Source organism: Neltuma alba, unplaced genomic scaffold (genome assembly GCF_004799145.2).
Source record: "Neltuma alba isolate B1F8T4 unplaced genomic scaffold, ASM479914v2 tig00010802_pilon, whole genome shotgun sequence".
In the NCBI taxonomy this organism is placed as follows: domain Eukaryota; kingdom Viridiplantae; phylum Streptophyta; class Magnoliopsida; order Fabales; family Fabaceae; genus Neltuma; species Neltuma alba.
Window position 1 is genome coordinate 510,711 of NW_021635616.1, and position 24,128 is coordinate 534,838.

At 37.7% G+C, this 24,128-nt stretch overlaps 6 protein-coding genes and 1 non-coding gene across 10 annotated transcripts; 2 read left to right on the top strand and 5 right to left on the bottom strand.

Moving 5' to 3' along the window:
• Nucleotides 1–2,711: 2,711 nt before the first annotated feature.
• LOC114759178 (membrane-anchored ubiquitin-fold protein 3) lies at nt 2,712–5,784 on the bottom strand. Of its 3 annotated transcripts, none has more exons than XM_028948290.1 (5): nt 5,486–5,784; nt 4,888–5,028; nt 4,397–4,614; nt 3,282–3,452; nt 2,712–3,150 (listed from the first exon to the last, which is right to left on the bottom strand). In XM_028948290.1, the coding sequence occupies exons 3-5, from the start codon at nt 4,527–4,529 to the stop codon at nt 3,095–3,097; spliced, it is 360 nt and encodes a 119-aa protein (XP_028804123.1). In that variant the 5' UTR covers nt 4,530–4,614; nt 4,888–5,028; nt 5,486–5,784; the 3' UTR covers nt 2,712–3,094. The 3 variants fall into 3 exon arrangements, with proteins under 3 accessions (XP_028804123.1, XP_028804124.1, XP_028804125.1); XM_028948291.1 differs by having other exon boundaries at nt 4,397–4,722; XM_028948292.1 differs by lacking the exon at nt 4,888–5,028.
• Nucleotides 5,785–8,420: 2,636 nt separating this feature from the next.
• On the bottom strand, nt 8,421–9,258 carry LOC114759181 (glutaredoxin-C13-like). Of its 2 annotated transcripts, none has more exons than XM_028948297.1 (2): nt 9,094–9,258; nt 8,421–8,995 (listed from the first exon to the last, which is right to left on the bottom strand). In XM_028948297.1, the coding sequence occupies exon 2, from the start codon at nt 8,959–8,961 to the stop codon at nt 8,656–8,658; it is 306 nt and encodes a 101-aa protein (XP_028804130.1). In that variant the 5' UTR covers nt 8,962–8,995; nt 9,094–9,258; the 3' UTR covers nt 8,421–8,655. The 2 variants fall into 2 exon arrangements, with proteins under 2 accessions (XP_028804130.1, XP_028804129.1); XM_028948296.1 differs by having other exon boundaries at nt 8,421–9,019; nt 9,094–9,255.
• Nucleotides 9,259–11,501: 2,243 nt separating this feature from the next.
• On the bottom strand, nt 11,502–12,238 carry LOC114759180 (glutaredoxin-C11-like). The gene has a single exon (XM_028948295.1). The coding sequence runs from the start codon at nt 12,147–12,149 to the stop codon at nt 11,841–11,843; it is 309 nt and encodes a 102-aa protein (XP_028804128.1). The 5' UTR covers nt 12,150–12,238; the 3' UTR covers nt 11,502–11,840.
• A 4,671-nt stretch (nt 12,239–16,909) lies between these two features.
• LOC114759231 (monothiol glutaredoxin-S1-like) lies at nt 16,910–17,230 on the top strand. Its single transcript, XM_028948360.1, has one exon. It carries the CDS (start codon nt 16,910–16,912, stop codon nt 17,228–17,230), a length of 321 nt encoding a protein of 106 aa, XP_028804193.1.
• A 2,234-nt stretch (nt 17,231–19,464) lies between these two features.
• LOC114759179 (monothiol glutaredoxin-S6-like) lies at nt 19,465–20,066 on the top strand. Its single transcript, XM_028948294.1, has one exon. It carries the CDS (start codon nt 19,506–19,508, stop codon nt 19,818–19,820), a length of 315 nt encoding a protein of 104 aa, XP_028804127.1. The 5' UTR covers nt 19,465–19,505; the 3' UTR covers nt 19,821–20,066.
• A 1,592-nt stretch (nt 20,067–21,658) lies between these two features.
• LOC114759232 (uncharacterized) lies at nt 21,659–22,589 on the bottom strand. Its single transcript, XM_028948361.1, has 2 exons — nt 22,518–22,589; nt 21,659–21,781 (listed from the first exon to the last, which is right to left on the bottom strand). Exons 1-2 carry the CDS (start codon nt 22,587–22,589, stop codon nt 21,659–21,661), a joined length of 195 nt encoding a protein of 64 aa, XP_028804194.1.
• Nucleotides 22,590–22,790: 201 nt separating this feature from the next.
• On the bottom strand, nt 22,791–22,863 carry TRNAR-ACG (transfer RNA arginine (anticodon ACG)). Its single transcript has one exon. It is a non-coding gene; the product is annotated as a tRNA-Arg (tRNA).
• Between the last annotated feature and the right edge of the window lie 1,265 nt (nt 22,864–24,128).

A 24,128-nucleotide genomic window follows, 5' to 3' on the forward strand; every position in this document is an offset into this window, starting at 1 on the left:
ACCCTCAAGTTCAACACACTATCTTCACACTTGTTCTTCTTGCTAAGGCAATGCTGGAGACAAGAATTGATCCTCATCCATCATCCGTAAGCATTATTGCGAGCTTAGATTTCTTCTCTGCTTTGATTCATTGTTTATATCGCGGCATTACTGGTGAGTCTTGTGCCTTCCCCAGATATTGTGTCATTCTTTTTTTCTTTTGAATTCAGGGCAGTCAACAATATTCTTGTGTACGTAAGATTGACGCCGGAATGGTTCGGACAGATAATCACCAAACAACAAGACCCCAAGAAAAGAGGAGCGTCGTCATTGCTCTTCCAGTAACTTTCTTCCTACCTCGCTTTCTTTCTTTAATTGATATTTAAACCTACTCCATCGCACTGAAAATAGGAGTCAGGGGATTATGAGTTTAGATGCCTTGATGAGTTACAGATTGTGCTAATTTGCAGGCGAGTAATAGGAATCAGCAGATAAAGAATGAAAAGAAGAGGAAAAGGAGAGAGGAAACAGAGAGTGAGAAGAGGGAAGAGGTGGAAAGTCAGAGTGGTCAAGAAAGCGACGAGGAAGAGCAATGGCGGCACTGGTCTCATGATTTCGCGAAGCAGTTGATAGACTTGAACGAAGGAGGCGTGCCCACTCCGGACGAACAGATCACCATGATTCCCAATCTTTTCTTCAAGGACTTGTTACAACTCTGATCCTCTTCGACTTTTATTTATTCTCATGCCACGCGAACCATTCCGTCTAAATTTTGTGCACCTTCAGTTTTATATGAACTTTATTTTATATCCAAATGATATTCTTTAAATTTAAATGGTATCAATAAATATCCATGAAATACATCAATGATCAACTCTTGCGACAATATCTATATGTTTAACTCTCTCATGATCTTCTGGCCAAAAAGAATGAAAAAGAACCCTCATGAATATCAAGAACCAAAGTCCGTAGATCAGGCAGTCTATAGCTGCATCCAGTGATCGGCCTTTAAGATTGTATTTATATCTAACCTTAATTACTCAATACATAAATCCTCTCATTTTTTCTAAATTAAAAGATCAATTTTATAAGGTGAAAAGAGTTATACAACTAAGTTTGACATTGAAGAGATTAGAGAATGAGAAATTAATAAAACATTAGTTTTGTAAAAAGAATAACTAGACAAAGATCGTAATAACATATTGACATTCTTTTCCAAGATATGATTGAGATGAGACCGACTGAGTTGATCATTAAGCAAATTCTTCTTACAAGAGACAATATTAATGTGATTCAATGATGCAGAGAAAGTTAGTGCAACTTTAGTAATCCAACACAAGTCTTAGGCAGCAGATGCCAAAAAAAAAAAAGATCAAAAGATTGTCGTTTCATCAACTTGAAGGTTTGAGTTTCATCATGACCCAAGAAAACAATAGCAACATAAGAGGTATGCCTTCGAATTTTAACTTTTTTTAAGAATATTATCTAACTCTGCGAAGTTAAGAATGTTGTAAATATCGCAAATGGGCAAAGTGGGAATAGTAGCTGGATTTGAAATATTAGTAATGCATGAAAAGCTCTGCCAATTACAAGGCCCCATGAGGTAGTTAAAAGGGGAGCATTCCGCCTTAGAGGGAAGGACCCGCGCGAGCAGTGATGGACTTTTTCTAGATTACTGATGACAGCTCTGTGAAGTGTCATATTCCGCTTAGTTTAGATGAGGCTCTCATATACTACTCCTATACACATCATAATTATTATTTGAAATTAATTTCCCCACAAATGTGACGACTGAGGAGCGATTTCTAGTTTTGCAATAGAAGAGATACCTAATCCGGGCAAAAGTTCACGTGTAATTCACAGCGAGGGAAAGAATTTGCACCAATTTACATGACAAAGTAAGATGATAGTGATGCAATTTTAACTGGATTCTGGAAAGCGAAAACACTAGTCATGTGTTAGAAATCAAAGCCATTAAATCCGAAGAGAAATTTGGACCTTCTAAACTCCTTAGTCCTTTCTTTGAACAAGAAATAAAAAGCCTCCCAAGTCCTTGGTCCTTCCAGTACCCCAGTCAATGCGGGGAAAGCACTTGGTCAATGCTTAATTATAACCAGAGTCGAGCGGAAACGCAGACAAGGAACAACAAAACGACGTGGAGACTGCCGAACAAGAAAATTGTGAATAAATAACCGCCACAATACCTTCGAACAAAAGAAGGCATGAGCAACGAAATAAATTAGAATGCGAATTTTTATGTAAATAATATAAAGAAAGAGAATGAATTTTTCAAATTAAAATTGAAAAAAAAAATGGTCGAACAGGAGAGGTTGTGGAGGATCTAGTCTACGATCCCAGCTCCACATGATGGGAACTATCTCGCGAGAGAGGGGCAGCAGCCCAAGTGCCCAACTTCCACTTCCAAGCAATAAGCAATCGCGCTTTCAACGCTGATAAATTCCTATAGGGATGCCCGTGAGAGCATGTTTTAACCACCAAATTAACCCCATTAATTTGATAGAATCACATTCCTGTAGCCCCTTCTCCACATCAACTCCGAACCCCTGCGCTTAGCACCCCGCCAACCCCTTGTTCCCGTAAAATCCCTTCATCCAATAAACTATTTCTATTTCTTTGTTATCTTCTCATTTTCCACCCAATGAAATATTACCTCATAACGTCTCACACAACACATGAAATATTACCTCATGATGTCTCACACAACACGTGTCTGCACCAAATTCTAACTTTTCATGTTCTATTCGTTCAATACATGTACATCTATATGTCTCTGTGTGTGTGTTTTAAACTTGAAAAGCAAAAAAAAAAAAAATGATGCACACTTTACGAAGTAAAGGTCTGCATGGTTTGTGGCCCTCAAGACTCTAATTTGTGTTTGTTGAGATCCAAGTATTACAATGCAAATATCTGATTTCTTTCCAAAGACATTGACCAGAAAATAAATCGAAACTAAATGGAAGCAAGGAAAACGGTTTGGTACGGCCAAACATCTGTTTTGTGCTGAACAGCTCGGTGCCTTCCGATCAAGCTTATGCTACCAAAAATGCCATGTTATATATTCAAATGCAGCCACAAGGTATTTGTGCTTCATAATCTAAAGGATAGTACATGAACATGGATTCATCTTTTGATTGTCCTCCTGATTATTATCTGCATGGTAATGCAAGGGGAAAATGAGTGTGATTAACAGATGCACGCATATAAACTTCCAAACAAATCTCGGGTGAATTCACGAAACTCACAAAATTTAGCTTACTTCATTTAAAGCACATTGAACAAACCTTTCTTATCCTTAGTTACAGGGGGCTGCACTACAACGTGCATGGTAATAACCCCCCCAGGAACATCACCGAGAGTTATTCTGCAATCAGCTAGAGTTTTGTTGTTTTCCAGAACTTTACCAGCATGAATAAGCTTTACATCGCCAGCTGACTTTGGCGAAAATGTTTTTCCTGTAAATGCAAAGACTCCATTAGAAGATGAGGAAGACATACAGTATCTATGGAGAGTTCTTAAATTTCACAAGGTTGGCATGCTGTCAAATATATCAATTCCGTAATTGCAAGACAAACAAAGTGCCAGTTCTATGCATGTATATAAATATTTCAAATGTAGCAGGCCCAAAATGCAAGGACATTTAGCAGCTCAAGCATTTTTATTTAGAAACCCTGATACGGAGAATTCAAGCTTTCCGGTCAACGGATATGTGTTTCAAGATTTGTGTATGGCAAGAAATATTACTTATTACCGATCATGAACCCCTTTATTGACAAACACATGAGCTCAGTATACTAAATAAAATGAGTTATTCAATGCAATAGTTCTCATAACATGAACTGATGTAAATCTTCCGAAGGTACTCTAAAGATGCACCAGTTTTTATTTTGTAAGATTTCGGCCCCGTATAAACTAAATTCCTTCCCCACTTTTATGATTGGAAAACAACCTCAAATCCATGATCAAATTTAACGATATATACTTAATTAATACTTCCATTTTCTTCATTAGCTAGAGAACTACACTCCCTAGCTCTATATGGATTACAAAGATCATCCCCAACACGGTAATATGCATTATAAGGGATTAAAGTAATTGGAAAGCAATCCAGAACGACATGTTACAAAACCAAATATCATGTGATTCTATAAATTTCAGCAGTACAGATATGCAAACATAATAGAGTATGATGTTTCTAATCTTGTGTACCATTTGGCGACATCTATAAGCTATAACTTTATCCTCAATATAGCAATTCAACATAAATGTTACTTTTATTCAAGAGGCCTGAACTATACATGCTTAACTCCGATTAAAATAAATAATTATTAGTAGTATATATTATTAAACTCAACCAACAAAAAGAATCATAAAGACATGACAGAATAAGATTGCCAACCTTGAGGCCACTCCGCGACCACCCTTTGTTTAAGGGTGCCAATTGTTGTTGACGATGAATAAGTATTGTGGGCTATGTCTGTTCCATCAAATATACGGAATTTAAGTTCAACCTGCTCATCTCCTTCAGCCATAGTTTGTGCGTACGACTATGCCAAGCTTATATAACAGCAAAACAGCACTTTCCACGGACAGCGAATTCTGCCTCGCCTTACTCACCTGGTATCCATTCCCATAACTTCAGTCCATTTACGATCAATTACGTGTGAGCTCTTTAAAACCACAGCGAAGACTTTTGGCATAAACAGTCCACTAATCAGCTCGATTCTTCAAAAAGGAACAAACTTATAAAACGAGAAAAGACGACATGTACATTTTGGTCTTAAAATAATTACACACTACAATTATTAAGCCCTGGATCCTAGAATTATAAAATTAATTCAAAAAGATGTTGGTCAGGGCCTATAAATTTGGACTCAAATTATAACTAACCTCTGAATCTGCCAGTTTCCTTATTATAGTAAACACGCATATATTGCACATCTGAGTTGACAGCCGCAGTACCAGTACAACCAAGTGAACACCCCATGTGATCTAATTCCTTCTTCATACAATCTTTTATGAGAGATGTCACTGCGTCCAGATAAGGAATTTTAAGACAAAGGAGATTTGATTCTCCGAGATCACAATCCAATTACATTATCAATCAGAAGGCATTCCATACAAACTAAGCAATACCGTAGAAATAAAACCACGAGGAATTGACGAATTCGTATTTTGTTCGATTGCCTACAAATTTCAATCAAGAATGCGATTCTAGGAATTTAAAAGCAAATCAAACCCCAGATATAAAACGAACTTGAAAATCCGAAATCACCATGGTCACGAGTAGCGAACTCATATTTACGCAGTACAAAGGCGATCCGACATCTTTATGGGCCTTCTACGACATCTTGAGTTGATTCGGATAGAAAATCGCGACATATAGCATAGGAATTAAGAATCCAAGGAACACTAGATTTTGAAAAGGAAGTATGGTGCCGAGGTCAAGGAATGCACGATGAGCGAAACATATGGTGACGAATATTACCTGATCAAGATGCCATTGACGGAGGATGAATCAGCACGCAGGTGATAGGGCTAACAGTGCACTAGGGAGATGGAGATCTGATCGTTACTCTTGATGTTTCGGTTCTTCGTGAAACTTTTCTTTCCTTGCTTTCTCACTCGAGGTTTGGCTTCTTCAGTTGGTAAAAATCTGCCTCTTCCGATTCAGAGAGGATCTAACAGCAAGAGTTATTAGCGCCGAACCGAGCGACAATGCTTTTCTTTTCTTTTCTTTTCTGTTTTTTATTTTTTGGCCCTCCCGCACCTGGCCATAGACGATGTAACCCCCTAATGATCTGCCCACGCCTGCAGAGTTTACTTGCATTTTGCAGACACGGGGACTCTTTTCTGGTGCCGCAGCAAAGGCCTCGAAATGACTACTATGCCCTTCGTTAATCTTCCCGCCCCTAATAGCATGAATGAGTGAGTGATATTGGTTTTTTTTTTTATCAAGCATCTTATTCATAGTTTCAAATAAAAAAAAATTGAATATATTGAATATTCTACGTAATTCATAACAACGAAAATTCTTTCGAGAGGTCTTAAATGAATAGCTAGAAAAGTAAGTTATCTTATTCATAAATTATGAATAATTTGTCATAAAATTTCATATTTTATATTAAGTGTACTTAATATCGATGTATGTTTTTTATGCAATATATACATAACACACTATAAAAGCTAAACTTTATCTACTCCCACTCGACAGTTTTCTTTTCAGAAAAATAAAATAGACAAGTGGATTGTGTCAAAGAGAAATAAAAATTCAAAACGAAAATTACAAAAAAAGGAAGGAAAAAAAAAACTAGCTGGAATGGGTGATGGATGCCAGACAGTAGAGGATATTTTCTTTTTCTTTTTTTGGTATAATTCATAATGTTCTTAAACTATTTTGAGGTTGAGAGTAATCTCTATTAAACTGAAAATATTAAGATTAAATTTTTTTCCAGCAAATACGTTTTTTAAGATTTAAGCTTATATTTTTTCACTCATCATCTCAACCCTCTCAACGTGCCAAAATAGCTTTCTCAGGCCAGGCCGTTGTTTGTTTGAGTTGTTGGACTGGGCACTTCAATCTCAATCAACGTCAATATTACAGCATGTCACTGTCTAATAAATTCTATAAATATATTTCTCTGATGAGTTGGCAATTAAAATCTTTATCACTTCTGGTCAAGAAAAGAAAAATTAAAATCTTTTATCACTGCCACCACAGAATCATTGTGTGTGTGTGTGTTTTTTATAGGAAGAATTATAACGAGCTCCAAAATAAGAAAAACAACTTAAAATCAAGTTTTAGAAGTTACCATTCTCACTATAAGATTTGTTATTATAGGCCGTTGAGATTGTTATTGGGACTTTTTAGTTATTATTTCTCTTATATGGAACTTGATTATAATTCCTTTTTTTTTATATCTATTATTTCGATGTTAATATTCAATGGTATCATGCTTATTAGTAATATATTTTTATCATGCATAGCATTAATAATGAACATCTACAAAAGCATCATCCCACGAGTTAAAAATTCTTTTTTTAAAAAAAAAAAAGTCTGCCTGCACTGGCTATTGGCCTCCATCAGTCATCACTGAAAAACAAAATTTTGATGTTAATCGGTCTCCATTTTAATAAACCCAGGTGTTATCACAGAGAGCTGTGTTGAAGACAAAAAACGTAAGCTATTGGGAACAAAATTATTATGGGATGTATATCAATATTAATTAACATGAATATATTTTCATGTAAAAAGTATTTAAAAAAATCATGCTGCTTGTGGTTGATTTCAAACTTTGTATAATGCCTCAAAACACCATGCATTAATTTTTACAAAACTTTACTAACTATACGAATCTAATAAAAATAATTAATATCTCTCCATGCATAACGAATTAAGGGTTGAATCGTCCATATTTAACACGTTATTGCACTTCAAAAAAAATTGCCCAACAGGAGAATACTTCTCTCCAACGGCGAAAACTAAAAGCACGTAGAGTTCAGCGTTTCCTAAGTCCTGCATGTCGCTTATTATTATAAGCCACACCTTTTCTCTGCGAGATATCTATCCCAGTAGTAAAGCTGATCATTAACGGGAAGAAGATCGAAAAATGCGCGATTTGGCAAAGCTTGGATTTCATTCACAACCACAACTAGCACCTGGTTCACTGTTTGGCTGGAGAGTCCACACATGATTTGATGATATTCACTCATTTGGTTAGTGGGGGATAAGGAAAAGAATAAAAGTTAAATGCAATATTTTCTTTTTTCTAAAGTAAGGAATGTAATTCCTTCCTTTATTAGGGATAACGTTGAAGAATCCTCAGCACTGTACCGTCGAGAGAATCCCCGCCCTGTCCACTTTTTAAACATACGGACTGTGCTACTACATCCTGCATCAAGTTATTGACTGAACGCCTCCCCTCTTTTTCTATGTAATCTCCATATATTCTCTTCTCCCCTTAAAAAGCAAATGTTAAAGACTGCACTACTTTTGTTGCAGACTTTCACTTTCTGGTCCCGACGCCCAAAAGCCCTCTCTAGTTCCCCCATCAAATCCGGCACACGAGAAACATGGCCCGAGTTATGGTATATGTGTGTCAGAATTATAATCATGCACATGACCAGAGATTTACAGATCTTCTGAGAATATTTTGCCTTACGAGATAGGGAAAGGAAGGATGATGGAGCGATAGGGACCCACGGGCACTTTTAAGAGTAAACCTGGTTTGGGTGGCACTACTGTCTCTGTGTTTGGCATCAAACCACTTAAAGCAGTCGTCTTGACTAAACGGTGTTGGGGGATACCCCCAAACACACTGCAAGGTGTTGCAGACTTTAGAGCGCTATGCCGATGGTCAAATGGCAATCAGCAGAAGCAGGCATATGCAGGAAATATCATAATCATTTCACCAGGAGACCCATAGAAAGCACATAAATATAATCAAACCTCATTAAGAATACAGATGCACATAACATCGGATTACATTAAATATATATAACTAATGGAATATGCTGTTAAAACACTTGAAACATACACGAGACATGGAAGACTAATCGTTCGATACCGATTAAAATGACTAGGCTGGTGAAGGAGGGCACAATTTATTGTTTCAGTAATGGTAGGGTTTGGACATATATATGTGCGTGTGTTGCAATTCAAGAGATAGGCTGGGGAGTTTTGAGGAGTTGAGCGAGCTGGCCGCTTAGATGGAGGGACATAACTTCGTTGGTGGAGCCCACAAGCTTCCCTCCGATGAAAACGGCCGGGACGGGCGCAGGACAACCCAACCTCAGTAGGGCTTTCTCCATTTCCCTACCTTCTGGCTCCTGGTCGATTTCATGAACCTCAGGGTTCGCCTTCAGTTCCTGGAACAGGATCTTCACAGCGTAACACAGGCAACAGGAGCTCTTGCTGAATATCACTACCTGATTTTCTGACGCCAACCTCGTCACCTTGTCCATCTTTATTCTACTAACGTACGATCTTCTCCTTCTTCTAAATATATGTACAGATATTATTCTGTTCCACACACAAAAGAGGTAAAGACAGACTAAAAAAAGAAAAGGGAGAAACCTGGGCTTCGACAAGATTACCTTAGACTCACTAGAACTCCAAAACCATCAGACCGAATCCAAGAGCTGAATTCGATCCAATGGTTTGTGTTGGGCTCGGATGTCCAAGGGGGCAAGCAGCAGCAGTGGGGAAATATATATATATATAGAAAAATTATACGATGCTTAAGGACATTTGAAATGAGCTAGTGTACTAGACTATTTATAGGGACAGCTTGTAGAGAGCTGTGTCTTTGAACAAAGCACATCCAAAAGAGGTTGTGCTTTTTAGATGCCCAACCATAAAGCAGCCCATGGGGAGATAAAGACCACAGTTAGTTTATCACACTGGGCTCACAAGTTGGAAGAAGAAATGATGCCATTGATTTGGTTGCATAAGCCTCCATTAATTCACGGACCAGGCTACAGTTGGAGAGCACTTATATGTACATAACTGTGTAATTAACAACAGATGAAAATGGCACATCTGTTAAACTCATTGGAAAAGGAGAAAGGCTGTGTTACCGGAGGGTTGTCAATTTATATTTGGATTCTCGCAATCTACTGCTTAGAATCTCATATACAAGCAGAAGATCGCGACTGAGATTTGGGCTTTCGGTGGCTCCGATTCTGTGTGTTGCGATTCTCTCTCTGGCACTCACATGTGGAGATGAGGGGCGAGGATGAACGCACACGCAGACGATATTCTTTGAGCAAAAGAACGCGCCAACGAGATTCCATTCCTTTATTACTGGGAGAGCGCAGAATCTAGCATATTTTCTCATGAAGGTATAATATTATTGTGCCTGCTCATATGCATACACACGCGTTAGTTTTGGATTTGATTTTTTATTTTCTGGGCTGATTTCAATTTGATGATTATTATATATATGTTACCCATTGTGGGTGTATATAATATATATGCCATATATGCATGGATGCGCTCACCATATTCACGTCTTTGCAGAGACCTGTTGTTTTGAAAACTCGTACAATTGATTGCGTATCTTTCTCATCAAGTGGGGTCATTGCTCCAAGGCCACACTAGGTGCATTTTTATTTTATTTTTTACGGCAAGTGATTCCTTTTTCGGAGCACTATGATTGAAATATATATAATACTGATTGTTCTTAAATTAAGTGGAAGGGATTAACATTACTCAAGTAAAGTTCACTTCAAATTACCTTGCATAGGCTCAATATATATTAGGAGGTTGTGGTGCAAAAATAGTCCTCTATTAAAATGGGCCAACCTTGAACCAGCCCATTAAGCCCAGAAGGAAGTGGGCTGTCCTGCTCGTCATAAAAACTTTTTAATCTCGCATCCTCGTTTGGGGGAGGGGATCATAAAATGGGTAGGTCACTGTGCTTTAGTATGGAGCGCAAAAATCCATTTTTATACAATAAAAATTTATCGGGACAAATTCTAAAAGCTCATCTAAATTACATAGGTTTCGTTATTTGAAAAGGACTTGTGAAAATACTTAGAATCCACATACGAACGAAATCCTTATATCATTGTATGAGATATAAGTTCACGTCATCCTAAGGTAAAAAATAAATTCTAGTTATATAAAAATTTAACTTTTCCTTCAATTGTTCTAAATGGCCAGAGCATATTGCTTCGCAACTTGCTTTTCCTTTTAATAAAGAACGTCTAGTAGACACCTTATTAATAACGTTAAGTATTTTTTTATACAAACTAATAACAACATTAGTATAAAATACGCATATTAGATGAAAAATCAATTTAATATTCAATATAAAACGTATAAAATACACAGCAAACCATAATTTGCAAATTATCAACGTCATAGCATTTTTTTTTTAAGAATTATATTCATCCAATGTACAGACAAACATATTTAATTATCTATTAATTGACTAACAGACAAATATTGCATGCGCCAGCCCTCTAGGATTATTTTGCGGCAGAAAGAATGAGGGTTTGGTATAGTTTTATGGATACGGGGGGACAAATACGGAGAGAAAAAGCCCTTAGGCTTTTTCATATCACCTTTTCGTCTCAACCTTCCAGTTATAACTGCTAACTGATTAAGTGGATGATTTAATTCATATGTGGGTGACTGACCAGCCCATCACAGGGTGTGCGCCCCCCAATTTGAATGGCGAGGAACGAAAAACCTACCTGTCTTTGAAAGCGAAAATGATAGCCATGTAAGGAATAAATTGGGTTTTATGACGTTGGATCCTATCATGAGTGTTCGTGATTTTGATGGAGAACATTTGTATGTTATTCACAAAAGCAGATTCTATATATGCCCATTCCACCATTTTTTGTTTACTGCCAACCCACTGATTTGATCGATCGGTATAATAAAACATATAATCCTCCTAAAAGTGGTGAGGTTGGATAAGGCGTGTAGTTGAAGCATGTTTTCTCACCTATATATCAGCATCGACTTCAAGTCTAAAGCTGCATCAATTATGTGTGTGCATAGCCCTTCCCTCCATTATATATATATATATATATATATATATGAGACATGGATTCAGCTAACTCTTAAACAGTGATTATACATATAGAATGAGCCTTTTCAAAAGATCACAAAAAAGGCTATTTTATACACACTTCCTTCATTCTCCAAATCTGCTTAACGTACGGGACGCTGAAGAAAAAGCAGGAGTGTCCCTTTATAATAAAAACAGTGAGATCAGACTAAATTGCTTGCATTAGAAATCCACTCCTCTTATACTACTACGTGCGTGATGGTAGTACAGGGAGCTTGTTGAAAGCGGACAGCACTATAGATATATATAGCTAAAAGCCTAAAACCATATGGCCTTGGCATTTATGAGCATCTGTTTGAGAGAACCATCGACGTGGAGGGATATGATATCTTTGGCTGAGCCCACGAATTTGCCTCCAATGAACACTGCCGGAACTGAAGGGTTACAGCCCATCCCTCTCAGAGCCCTTTCCATTTCTCTGCCATACGCATCAGTGTCCAGCTCGTGCACTGCCGGGCTTGCTCCCAGCTCGTAGAACAGTTGCTTGATGCTGTGGCACATGCAACATGAGCTTTTGGTGAATATAACAGCCGCCTTGTTTGATGCCAAATCTCTCACTCTGTCCATTATATTATCTCAGCTATAATTTGACGGAGGTGGGCGATATTTTTTCAGCAGAAATAGCTGGGTAACTGATGAGCAAGATGATGGTGAGACTGGGAATATTGTAATCTCTCAGGCTTTGCTCTGGTGGACTTCGGGATTTCATCTCCAATATTTATAGTGGTTGGTTGAAGATAGTGGATCACCGGATTGTGTTATATAATTAGAGAAAAGCAGAGAAAGCAAATTAATTATAGTTAAATGGACAGGGAAGAGAGAGAGAGAGAGAGAGAGTAGCTTGAGATATTTGTTTGGATAAGGGGAATGCCACCACCTGATCATTTGGTCGATGGTGACCCTGCCATGAACAAGTTGCTTTTAGCATATTTATAATAATTTTTATATCATCACACTGTGAATTAAGTGACAATTATATTTTCAAATCTCTTTGGCGGGGTTTGTCCGTACAAGAGCAATCAGTGGTGGAATAAGAACCATGTCGTAAATTATCGACAGAAAACTCTTTCGGCCGACCCTAGCTCGCAGCATCAATACATTATTCTTATAGCATTTTATGCAAGCTTCACGAGGCAGGTGGGACATCCATGCCGTGCTGTCAACAAATGTGCCATTATAATGGAATCCATTATCCAATTAGAATGTGTATCATGCAAAAAGTCAAGAGACCCAGAATCGGGAAAAAAGAAAGAAGCCCAGGTGTCATTTTAGTAAGCCATGCGAAGCCACCGTGCTTAACTAAAACTCTCAAAGAAAAGGAAATATATGAGGATCAAGGAATGGAGACGAGAGGAAGAAAATTAAACAGGGGATGAAGATGATTATGGTTGAAGCATGCACAGCCCTGATTAACCAATTGCTCCGAGTATTGATGTGCCATCTTCTGTAACTTGGTGTGTTTGATTCTGCCTATAGCTGATGTGGAGAGAGATAGAGTTTATCTAGTGCATTCCACTTTCACGCTTTCGTCCCCGCATCAGATTCACAGAATACAGACTATTTCTCTTTGGCCCTCTGGACATCGAAGGGATTCTTTGCTTAGTCTCAAAATTACATGCACAGTGTGAGCCTGTCATGAGCATTCCCAATGTTTGATTTTCATAATTATGATTCCAATCTCCAACTTCCCCGGGTATAAATTCCTGCGCTCTGCATGATGAGCAGGCGGCTTGCCTAGCGATAATCCTAGTAAGCATGTCCCTAGCGTATGAGATTCTTTCTCACTGTTTGATAGGATCTCCACTAATGGGGAAAGAATGTCAACTTGAACGTAAGAACCTACTCGAAGAAACTGATTTAAGCGCGAGGAATTCTGATTCAGATCGTGTGGGGCCATCTAAGTAAGAGAAGAAATTAATCTCGGTTCAAGGTGAAAGTAGGATATGAGAATAAAACCGGGACTGACGTCAGGATTCGAGGCCGGATTCAGATTGGCATTATGAATCGACTATATGAAAATTTTTATATGGGACCGGCCCAACACAAAAGCCATTGGGCCTATGGTTTTCCATTCACCAACGCTACAATTGGTCTCGTCCACACAAACCTTCCATGGATCGCTAGCTAATGGGACATCCATAACATTTTGTCAGTATTGACTAATGAGGGTTCCAGCATGGCCCAGTCCACGCTCCAAACAGATGGCTCTCTCTCTCTCTCTCTTGTTATACACACAGGGTACTGTTTGATACGAGAGAAATGGCGAGGAGGAGAGGAGAAGAAAAATTTTAATAAGCTCAATTTAAAAAAATTAGAGAAGTGGGGTTTTGAAATTTTAATAAAGAGAAGAAGTAATATAAAAGAGTAATAAAAATTAAATAAAAGCTTTTAATCCCCTTTTTTTAATTTTTTTAAATAGAAATCATTAAAAATTTTCCCCTCCCTTACTCTTATTTTTTTTTCATATCAAACAGACCCTAAACCACATGGGAATTGTTCTCTTCTATATTACTGTTTGGTATGAGGGAAATGGAGAGGAGAAGAGGGAAAAAAAATTAATGAGCTAAAAAAATTAAAAAAGTGGGGTTTTGAAATTTTAATAAAGAGAAAGAGTAATATAAAAGAGCAATAAAAATTAATTAAAAGCTTTTAATCTCATTTTTTTAATCTTTTAAATAGAGCTCATTAAAATTTTTCCTCTCCTATCCTCCTCTTATTTTTCCTCACACCAAACAGACCCTAAACTACATCGGAATTGATCCCTCAACCTCCTTAATTAGAGGGGGTGGGGCTACGTCATTTGAGCCAACCCATGAGCACTCTGTCTCCTTTTTATAGGCTAGAGCTTAACTGTTATTACTTATTAGCTTATTATTTCCCCTAAACATCTTAATCCTATAGCCTATATCAATGTCTTGTAATTTAAAATTCAATCCACATAGTGGTTACAAATAAATCCTTATATATATACTACCTCCGGTCCTTAATATAAAACCTTTTTTTTACTTTTATTTGGTTTTAAATATAAGACCCTAATCCACTTTGTCTTTTCTATTTATATATTTTTTTCCAAGATAATCCTTCTAACAATAATAGTTCTAGCCAATACACTTGATTAATGAGGATATTTTAGAAAAGACAATTCATATTTATTACAAATAACTAATTTAACTTTTTTCTTTAATTTTTTCAAATTAGTCAACTAACTCTTATAAATAGGACCGGAGATAGTATATTGATCATCAACGCAATATATTAAATTTTCAATATTGAAATTTCAACAGTATAATAAGTTTGAAAATGAGCCAAACCATCTATAAATCATAAGAAGGACTCGTTTACAATATGCAGGAAAATATTAATTCTAATGTAAAAATCTACAATAAACTGTCTAGTCAATCTAACTTCTCTCACGCTCCTTCCCTCTTGCACGCTCATGAAATGTTATCATCATCTTTAAAATTTGAGCCACTAAAGTAAAGTTTATGAATTGCACGTAAAGTACTGCTACCTGGGGTTTATCCATCACATCTTCGCGTAATAAAGCAAGGAACGAAGAGCAAGGCTCAACTCTCTGGCTAGCTATACTTATAATCTTGGATGCGGTATATCAGGCCTGTCATTGAAATCTCAGAAGTCATCAGTTACCTGTCTCATCTGCAGCCATGCGATCAGTTTGGATCATAGAGCACGTGGAACCGGCGTCCGCCCGTTCCACCGCCGACGGCGTTATCCTCTCTGTCCCTCTCTCTTTCAAGGTGATCGATGAAGACCGAATGGTGTCGAATACATAACTAAGCAGAAGGAAAGAAAATGGGAACTGTTATGGAATGTGAGACAATTAAGGCATGCATCTGCATTAAACAGCGAATGCAAGAATGATCCTTCCTGCTGCATCCATCTCTGCATTCTCCATGGCTGCCGTCGATCTCTTCTCCGGCAATGGGTGCTCGTGAATGGAGAGGAAATTCCTAACATACAGAAGCCAAAATGAGGCTGTTATAATTGAGAGGGTTATAGAAAATCCAAGAGGCAGATTTGCCGTTGGATTAATCAAATGGTCGAAATTGATGACGGAAGGGAGACTGTAGACGAATGGATTAATTAAGTTCGAAGGAATCCGTCCTGAGGCAGTACTGAAAATATCGGAGGGTTTCATCAGTTATGTATGACGATAATGCACAGAGACCCTCAGAATAAGAGGCAGCGATCTTCTATTAACGTCTGCTAATAAATTCACCAATGGGATTGCAGGTGTCAACTTTGTCACGTGAAACAGCATGAACAAAGATGAAATCCCACCCAAATTAGAGAATCCACTGAAACCGACATGCATTGTGATCGATCTATCAATCTCATCAGAATATATCTTTGAGATCTCGATTTTGTGCGGAGCCTGCGACATTTTTCATATGTTTATATATAGTGCATCACTTTTTCTCGTCTCTCATCGATGATGCCTGCCTGCGTGCCACGAACCGTCTTCGTTTTCTGCATCTCAAACTCCCTTCCACTTTCACAGATATTTTTGATTATAACATCAATATTCGTCCTTTTCCTCTTTCTATAATCTTCGTCGCTTTCTTATCTACTCACATATATTCCTCTTATCAACTCACACGGTCGTCTCGTCCTACATTATCTTCACTTCGGATGGTCGGAGCATATACATATAAGTGTATATACACACTACACAACGACTCTGATAGTAGAATGTATGTAATTCATTAATTAATGACATGTATAAATATACGGTGTACGTGCCCTTGATCTTTAGCACCCAATAATTAAATTTCTTAATTTCTAGAAATAAGCTCCGATCAAATTTTATGAGTTCAATGTGGGCTGCGAATCTTAGGATGAATAGGCCCAGAAAGTTGATAGGTAAATCTAAGTGCGGGTGCCCCGAAACCAACAGAGGGCCACAAAACAAACGCAGAGAAAATTCGTAGTTAGCAAAATGACAAAGTTCACAGGTTCACCTATTGTCTTAAACTAAGATACGGCATAATCAGAGATGGATTTGCTCAAAAAAAAGATGCCTCCCTCCATAACCATGAATCTTATTCTTGAAGAAAGGTGCTGGGAACTCATTAGATTGACCTTACACACCAGCTAGCTAAGCAGGCAACTTGTTTATCCACACCGACAGCACGTGCAGTTCAGACACCGAAAGGAGAACTTCACGATACGATCTTATTATATTCTTTTTCGAGTTTATAAATAGGCCTTTGATGAAACCTAGTTTACACACGGCCAAGCTTGATTCAATTATTCTACGCGTTAGTTATTGCGGAACATATATATCAATACCGATCTCTGGAGTCATGGAAGTGATCACGAACATGGTGGGTGAGAGACCGGTGGTTATATTCAGCAAGAGCAGCTGCTGCTTGAGCCACTCCATCAAGTCACTGATAAGTGGCTTCGGGGCAAACCCGACAGTGTACGAGGTTGATGAAATGGCTAACGGTCAGCAGATTGAGAGGGCATTGATTCAAATGGGATGCCAACCAAGTGTTCCAGCTGTTTTCATAGGTCAGCAATTCGTTGGTGGTGCTAATCAGATCATGAGCCTCCATCTCCGCAATGAGCTTGCCCCTCTCCTCATGAACGCCAAAGCTATTTGGATTTGGAAAAGAAAGTAATCCATCGAATTCGTTCTTTCGAGTTCAAATAAGAGCCTTAATTTTCTGTGTCCGGCTAGCTAGCTGTAATATTAATATATATATATATAGTCGAAGAGTATCAGGTGTGTGTTTACACACACACACACACCTGAACATAAAAGGGTTTCTTTCTCGTTGTCGTATTAAAATGAGAATCTTGCTGGTTTAATTTCTTCAATAAAATGAATGCATGCTTACAGTGTAAGATATTATTCAATTGCATCGTCATGTTTCTCTTCTTTTGTCGTATGTTCTTCATCTCTAACAATATCATATGAGCATGGACGATCGGTTCACCAAGAACAGTGGTTCTGCATGAAGAAAGAAAATGCATGAATGGGTAATGGTTACCTGGTGGACGCCCATAACACTAAAACGAAACCCAGCAGCAAGCTTCCCTGCTAACTTTAAACTGATAGTTCAGGTCGCAGTAGACAAAGTGCTGAACTGCTGATAACAATAAAAGATACGAGCCTGATTATAAAAGGGGGTGGATAATAATTAAAAAGAAGAAGAAGCTTTCTTGGCTAATGATACTAATTCAACATGCAGTAGTTTCTCTCAGTATTTATCTTCTCATCATCCACCACTTTTATTCCTATACAACAAGGTGGGGGATAAAAAGGACTTTTAGATATATTGAACCCCAACCCCCAACCACCCCAAAGAGAAAAGCATGGAGTGCACTCACCATAAAATTAATTTCATAGAAGAAATAGGCATCTCTATTGCTTCCATATGATATACTGAGAGAATATTTCTCTGAAAATACTTTCCTGCGTAGATTTTATATGCTTTTGCTGGGCTGGAAAATTTGACACGGTAATATTTTTTTTATAACATTTTGCACAGTAATATTAATAGTAGTAGTAATATTTCACAAAAAATAATAATACAAAATGCATTTAATATATATATATTTTTCCTAGTCTGCACATAAATGCTTCAACACAGTTGAAATGAAAGATTAGAAGGACGAGTTGATTGTACTCAAGTGACCCTTTGCTTTATGTTTGAGCCATTTATGCGAATAGATAAAACGTGCCTTTGAGAGTAACGAAGGGGGTGCTTTTGCGAGCTGCAGGCACGTGGAAAATTCTGTCGCCAGAACCTAGAAGATCAAATATGTATTGGAATGATAGTGTGAGTTTTTAATGTTATCAAATGTCCTGAAAAGATAAAGCAATATCTGATTGGATGCAAAAATCAAAGCCGCCCCAAATTGATTAGCGATAATACTGAACCCTCTATTCTTTTCCCCAGTGATCAAATAGTGAAGGAATTTCTTCTCTTCCGTCTTCTTTATTTCCATGTGTTTCACTACCATATTGACTAAAGCCAGTGACAGCATTCGCTTACATTGTGCAGGGGACCTCCAAAACCATATATTAAATCAAAACATGTGAGTCCATTTATATGACATCATATATATAAGACAACTTCATATACCTAATTAGTAGGTTCATTGATACAGGACGAAACGCCTAGAATAACAAGCCCCTGTGCAGAAGCCTCAATATAGCTTGCTGTGTAAGAATATCTTCTGGGCATCTTCCCCTTAGTACAATGTGGAATGGAAAATTCGGTAGGTACTTAAGGTTCAGGTAGCTTTTCCTGTTTCCCATTCCTGTACGGTCAATATGTGTGGATTTTTCATGCTATTAAGGGCCAGACTAACGAGAAAGGCAAATTCTCCTTGTTGCCTTTGAATAAGCATCTTTTCTTTTTCTTTTTTCTCACTCAGCTTTTAGTATTGTCGATTTGAAATCGATGCGAATATCTTGATAAGACATGAAAAGCCGCTACTTGTAGCCGAGCAATAAGCCCATCTTCTCTCCATACTGACCCGGATAGATGCTCCCAAGACACAGTAGTTAAGGCAGATAATATTCATATGAGAGAGCTGTTCATCTAAGGCAAACGCAAATAATAAAGAGGCAACCCTAACCTGGCCAATACCAAGGGCTGTATACATTAATTGATGGATGATCTGCGAGTGCTCATGAGCTGCTCCTCACTGAGCAGTCACTCTAGAAAAGCATAAGGATATAGTAGTGAAAGGGCAATTTTGGAACCCAAAGATGACAGAACTTTTACAACGTTTATTCTCTATGAGATGTTATTCTACGTGGGGAAGCTGCTCAGATCAATCTCATATGCCAGAATAAACGGAGGTAGCTAGTATAAATAGAGCTGCTCTGAAGCTAAAGTTGCAGAGAGCAGATTATTTAAGCAAAACAGGCTTATATATAAAATGGACGTAGTGAGGACGTTGATTGTGGACAAGCCAGTCGTGATATTCAGCAAGAGTAGTTGCTGCATGAGCCACACCGTGAAGGCTCTGATCTGCAACTTTGGAGCCAACCCCACTGTGATAGAGGTTGACAAGTTGCCAAATGGCCAGCAGGAGCAGGTGGAGACGGCGCTTCTCCAGTTGGGTTGCAGCCCAAGCGTACCGGCCGTGTTCATAGGCCAACAGTTCATCGGTGGTGCCGCTCAAGTCATAAGTCTCAACGTTCAAAACAAGCTTAATCAACTGCTTTTAAAGGCTCGAGCCATTTTTGTCTAGGGCTCTCTCTCTCTCTCCTCTTCTTATATATGCCTCGTGTAGTCATCCCCTCTCACTGAGGTCAACTTTCTCATCGCCCATTTTCACTGTAGTCCCTTCCTCTTGTCTTTTTTTGGCCCTCAAGTAACTTAGTCTTGTGATGAACTCCTGTATCCCATGTATGTCTCGTATAATGTGAGCCTGAGGTTTTCTTTTGACCTATATGATGCAAGGCTCCTGCTATTATGTATTAGACCATTTGTTTAATTTCCATGGAAGAAGACATTATTATGATATTATAGGAAGTTGAAGTAATAATGAAATTTGAGAGAATGCAGGCGTACGTTAAAATAATGCAATCTTACATTAACTGCAGCCAATAATTCAACTGGCGATGTACTAGACTAAATGAAATTTCTACGGCAGTTTTGTTGATGAGTCATTGGAATTAGACGTAATTTACGCTTTGAGCCAAAATAGGGATTCTAGCGCGCCGAGGCGAGCACGGTATGCGTCCGTATCTATACAACCCAATGATCCACCCAAGGTTCCTCTAGATAATAAATACTCCCTGCATAAGTCATTGGTTGTGAAATTCTACAAGCCACAAGGTTCCTCAACATCAGTTTTTTTTAGCGTGATTTCAATTGAGCTCACCTTGTTGAACCTAATTCACTATACGCGTGTTTTTGAATCACGTCCTTCTTTGTTTTCTGTTGATTGTTTCTTTTGTATTTCTGTTTTTATTCCCAAAAAAAAAAAATCACGTCCTCTATCTCTCTGTTTTTTCATTAGTCGAACACAGAAGCTCCTAAAAGCTTTCCTTCAAACAGGTAACCAGCCTCAGCAATCAAACACTAGCATCCTCTATAATACGCACCAAATCCTTCTCCGCACGCAGCGATTTCTCAAAAAATAAATTGTCCCTTAGCTCATAGATCGGCCTTTCGTTTCTTATTATCTTTCTAAGGAGTAGCAATGAAAATATGCTACTCTAGGATATTATATAAGACAACAGACATCGTGAATGACAAAAGCTGGACATAAGGAGCAGTGGTGGAGGAATCATGAGGAAGTCCTCCCCCCAAGGGGATGCCAAGAACTGACCTCGCACCTTCCTGTTTTATCCTAGTTCCCCAGACGCATATGCCAAATGGTCATTGAAGCCAATAATGCAGAGGAGGGTAAGTCCTTTTTTAAGCTTTAGTTGGAGGGTCAATTACTGAACTTGAGAAGATAATTATTCTTATGCTTCAAGCATAACTTCACATTCATCCGCAAAATATTTTCCAAGAATATTCTGTTTTAAACCAAAGCAGCCAACACCAAACACTGATTTGAAGAACATCGTGTATGCTCCAATATCAATTCGCTAACAAGAAATTACACAATTGGAAAGCAATGCAACTATAAATCAAATGTTCATTTGGGAGGGGATAACCATAGTTGAATTAACAAAAACTAGAACCGGAATCTTCTGGAATTACCCTTCTCGTCTACAGCTACCGATCAGAGAGCGTGAGTTCTCCAGTCAGCTATGCGTTTCTCTGCAGTAGGCTGGTGAACGTCCATCCAAGATTGGACAATAAAATATAATGGGAGTATTTCAGCTCGCTCTCAAAGAAAAGATAGAAAGTGGACCGGAGATGCAGAAGATTCTACCGGTCACGTACACAATTGAAATGCAATGACTTTACTCAATGCTTACCACTCTAAATAACAAACAGTCTCCCAGTAATATCAGATTTATCATCAATTAATCATTTCAATAGTCCATTAAAACAATCTAAAAGGAAAGAAACAGAATCAGAAATCAAAAGAGGACTTAAAAACAATACACTGATGGAACCAGAATTTCTTCATTTCTTCAAACCAATGTTTCTTTCCTCCAAGCTCGCATTTCTTTTCCAATTTGCTACAGCTCTATAGACTGTAGCTTTAGCCTCACAAATCTCCTTGGCAGAAAATTTATGTTCTATGACCTTTTAATGTCAGCTCTAGGAGGCAATTGCAGAAAGTGATGCAGTTTTGTTAAAATAGGACGGGAAACTGCACTTCATATGAAAATTATAATTATAATATTATACGTATCTTTGAAATTTTCAGTCCTTGATGTTCCAAGTCTCAAAAGTTGTTGGCATTATATGGCCATAGGTCCGAATTGCTTAATTATAGCAAAGTCAGTCTCCTAATTCCGTAAAACGTAGTATTATCTTGACTACTCAATTACAGAAATTAACCAATGATTAACGGAATGCAATTTTGCGTATTGTAAATGCAATAAAATAGGCAGCGAACTAAAAGAGTAACTCCAGTGGATGAGTTAAGGTAATTTAGCTTGGACACCCTACGTTCAAATCTCATCCATAGCAGGAGAAGCTGGGTAAGAAGAAAATTTATTCCATTGATGCTCACTAGGATTGAATTCTCAGTGCCGGTCGATCCTCTACCTCTTGCTCGTTGAACCATAATATATATTAATTAATAGTTCTCATTTCATACGTTTTCTTCATGAGGTAACTTTCATTTTTCATTGCGTGCAACCTGCGATAAATACGATGGTGCAATGCACTACGTCATCCCTCAGAGTTCAGAGAGCAGCTAGAGAGACGAGTAGGAGACAATCCTGACTAGAGTAAGTACTTCTAAATATCCAGAAAGACGAAGAAGTAAGAAATGAAGATTCAAGAACCCGAGAGATGATGACGAAAAAGAAACCAGCGATTGGCAACTACTGATTAGCCCTGAAAAGGGCAAGGAACTTCGAAACCCTGCTAAGGATATCCGCATTCCCGTGCACTTCTGTTAACGCAAACTCTGCAAAATGTAAGCCCGACGAGTTGTGTCAAAGTCAAGCGGAGGAGCCACCATCAACGCTATGCCCAGATTCACCAAGAGGAGAAGGAAGGTTCGGGTCACTTCCATACGACGTCGGCTCGCGTGCGCGGAAAGAAGTGTGATTTGGAAAAATAGCAAGTAGATAATATATTTCGACTCCACTGGGGATCGAACCCAGAATCTCTGGTTCCGTAGACCAGCGCCTTATCCATTGGGCCATGGAGTCAGGTGCTGGCGCGTCTGGACTAGGAAATTATATTATTATCATTTGATTTTTAGGCCATGTATAAATATACTTTTATAAGGAAATTGTTGTCTGTCTTTTTTGAGCAGCCTACAAAAACAATCTGCTTGATTTCTAATTTGTTGATTATGTGCAGTTTTTATAATTTATATTGATACTTATTTTGTCCTGTATCAGTGATTATAATATCGACATTGATTATAATTTTATATTACTGCATGGGTAATTGGTGATCAATGTCAACGTAAGATATTAGCAGTAAAAAAATTATAAAATATTAAAAATGCACAAATCACATTGTTTAAACATTGTAGATAATGGGTTATTAAAAGTTGATTTAGTAAAGCTATTTTTGCTGAGCTTTTGCTCGAGTTTACATTTTTTTTATAGCAATATTCAAATTTACATTTAGATACTGTCGCCTGAGAAGGCTGATTCAGTAGCAAAAAATGCTAATACAAGTTCACCAAAAAAATAAATACAAACATATAAAGTATATGTTGCAGCATTGACCCAATTAGGAGTGTGCATGGACCTGACTGGATTGGGTTTATTATCAACCCGAAGTCTGGGCTAATAAAGACTTCGGGCTGAAAAAGATAGCCTGGGATGTGATCCAGTCTAGTACCAATCCCAGATCAGATTGGACTAGACTTGGTCTTTTGGAGTCTAGACCAATCTAGACAGTCTAGGAGCTCAATTTTTAAAATTTTTTTTTCTTCAATGGGAAGCAAGACTATAATTTATTATATAAAATTTTGCACATATTTTAATCTAAATTTCATCAAATTTGATCATTCCCTTTCAATTTCTCGATAATGTCATGTTTTATTTATTAATCCTCATTAATATAGATCTTATATCATAAAAAATATATACACATACTCATTACTTAGGAAGTTAGTAGATAGATCTTGATTATTTGAATAAACAACAAACTTATATATAAGAATTGAAACAAATTAAAATTATATAAATAATAGTTAAAAATAAAAAAAAAATCTGGCCAGACTAGATTGGACCAATTGGTCTGAGGGGTCAATCCCTAATCCAATCCAACCCGATAAAATCAATCCGGTCTAGTATGGTCTAGTCTTGTTTTTGGATAATTTTTTCTGAACTGAATTGGACCGGGTTTACTCGGGTTAGACTAGACTATACCGAATCACCATGTTTTTGCATATCCCTAGGCCCAATAAGCCAATCCAACAAGTCTTGTGACTTTAGATTTTTTAAAGAAAGAAAAT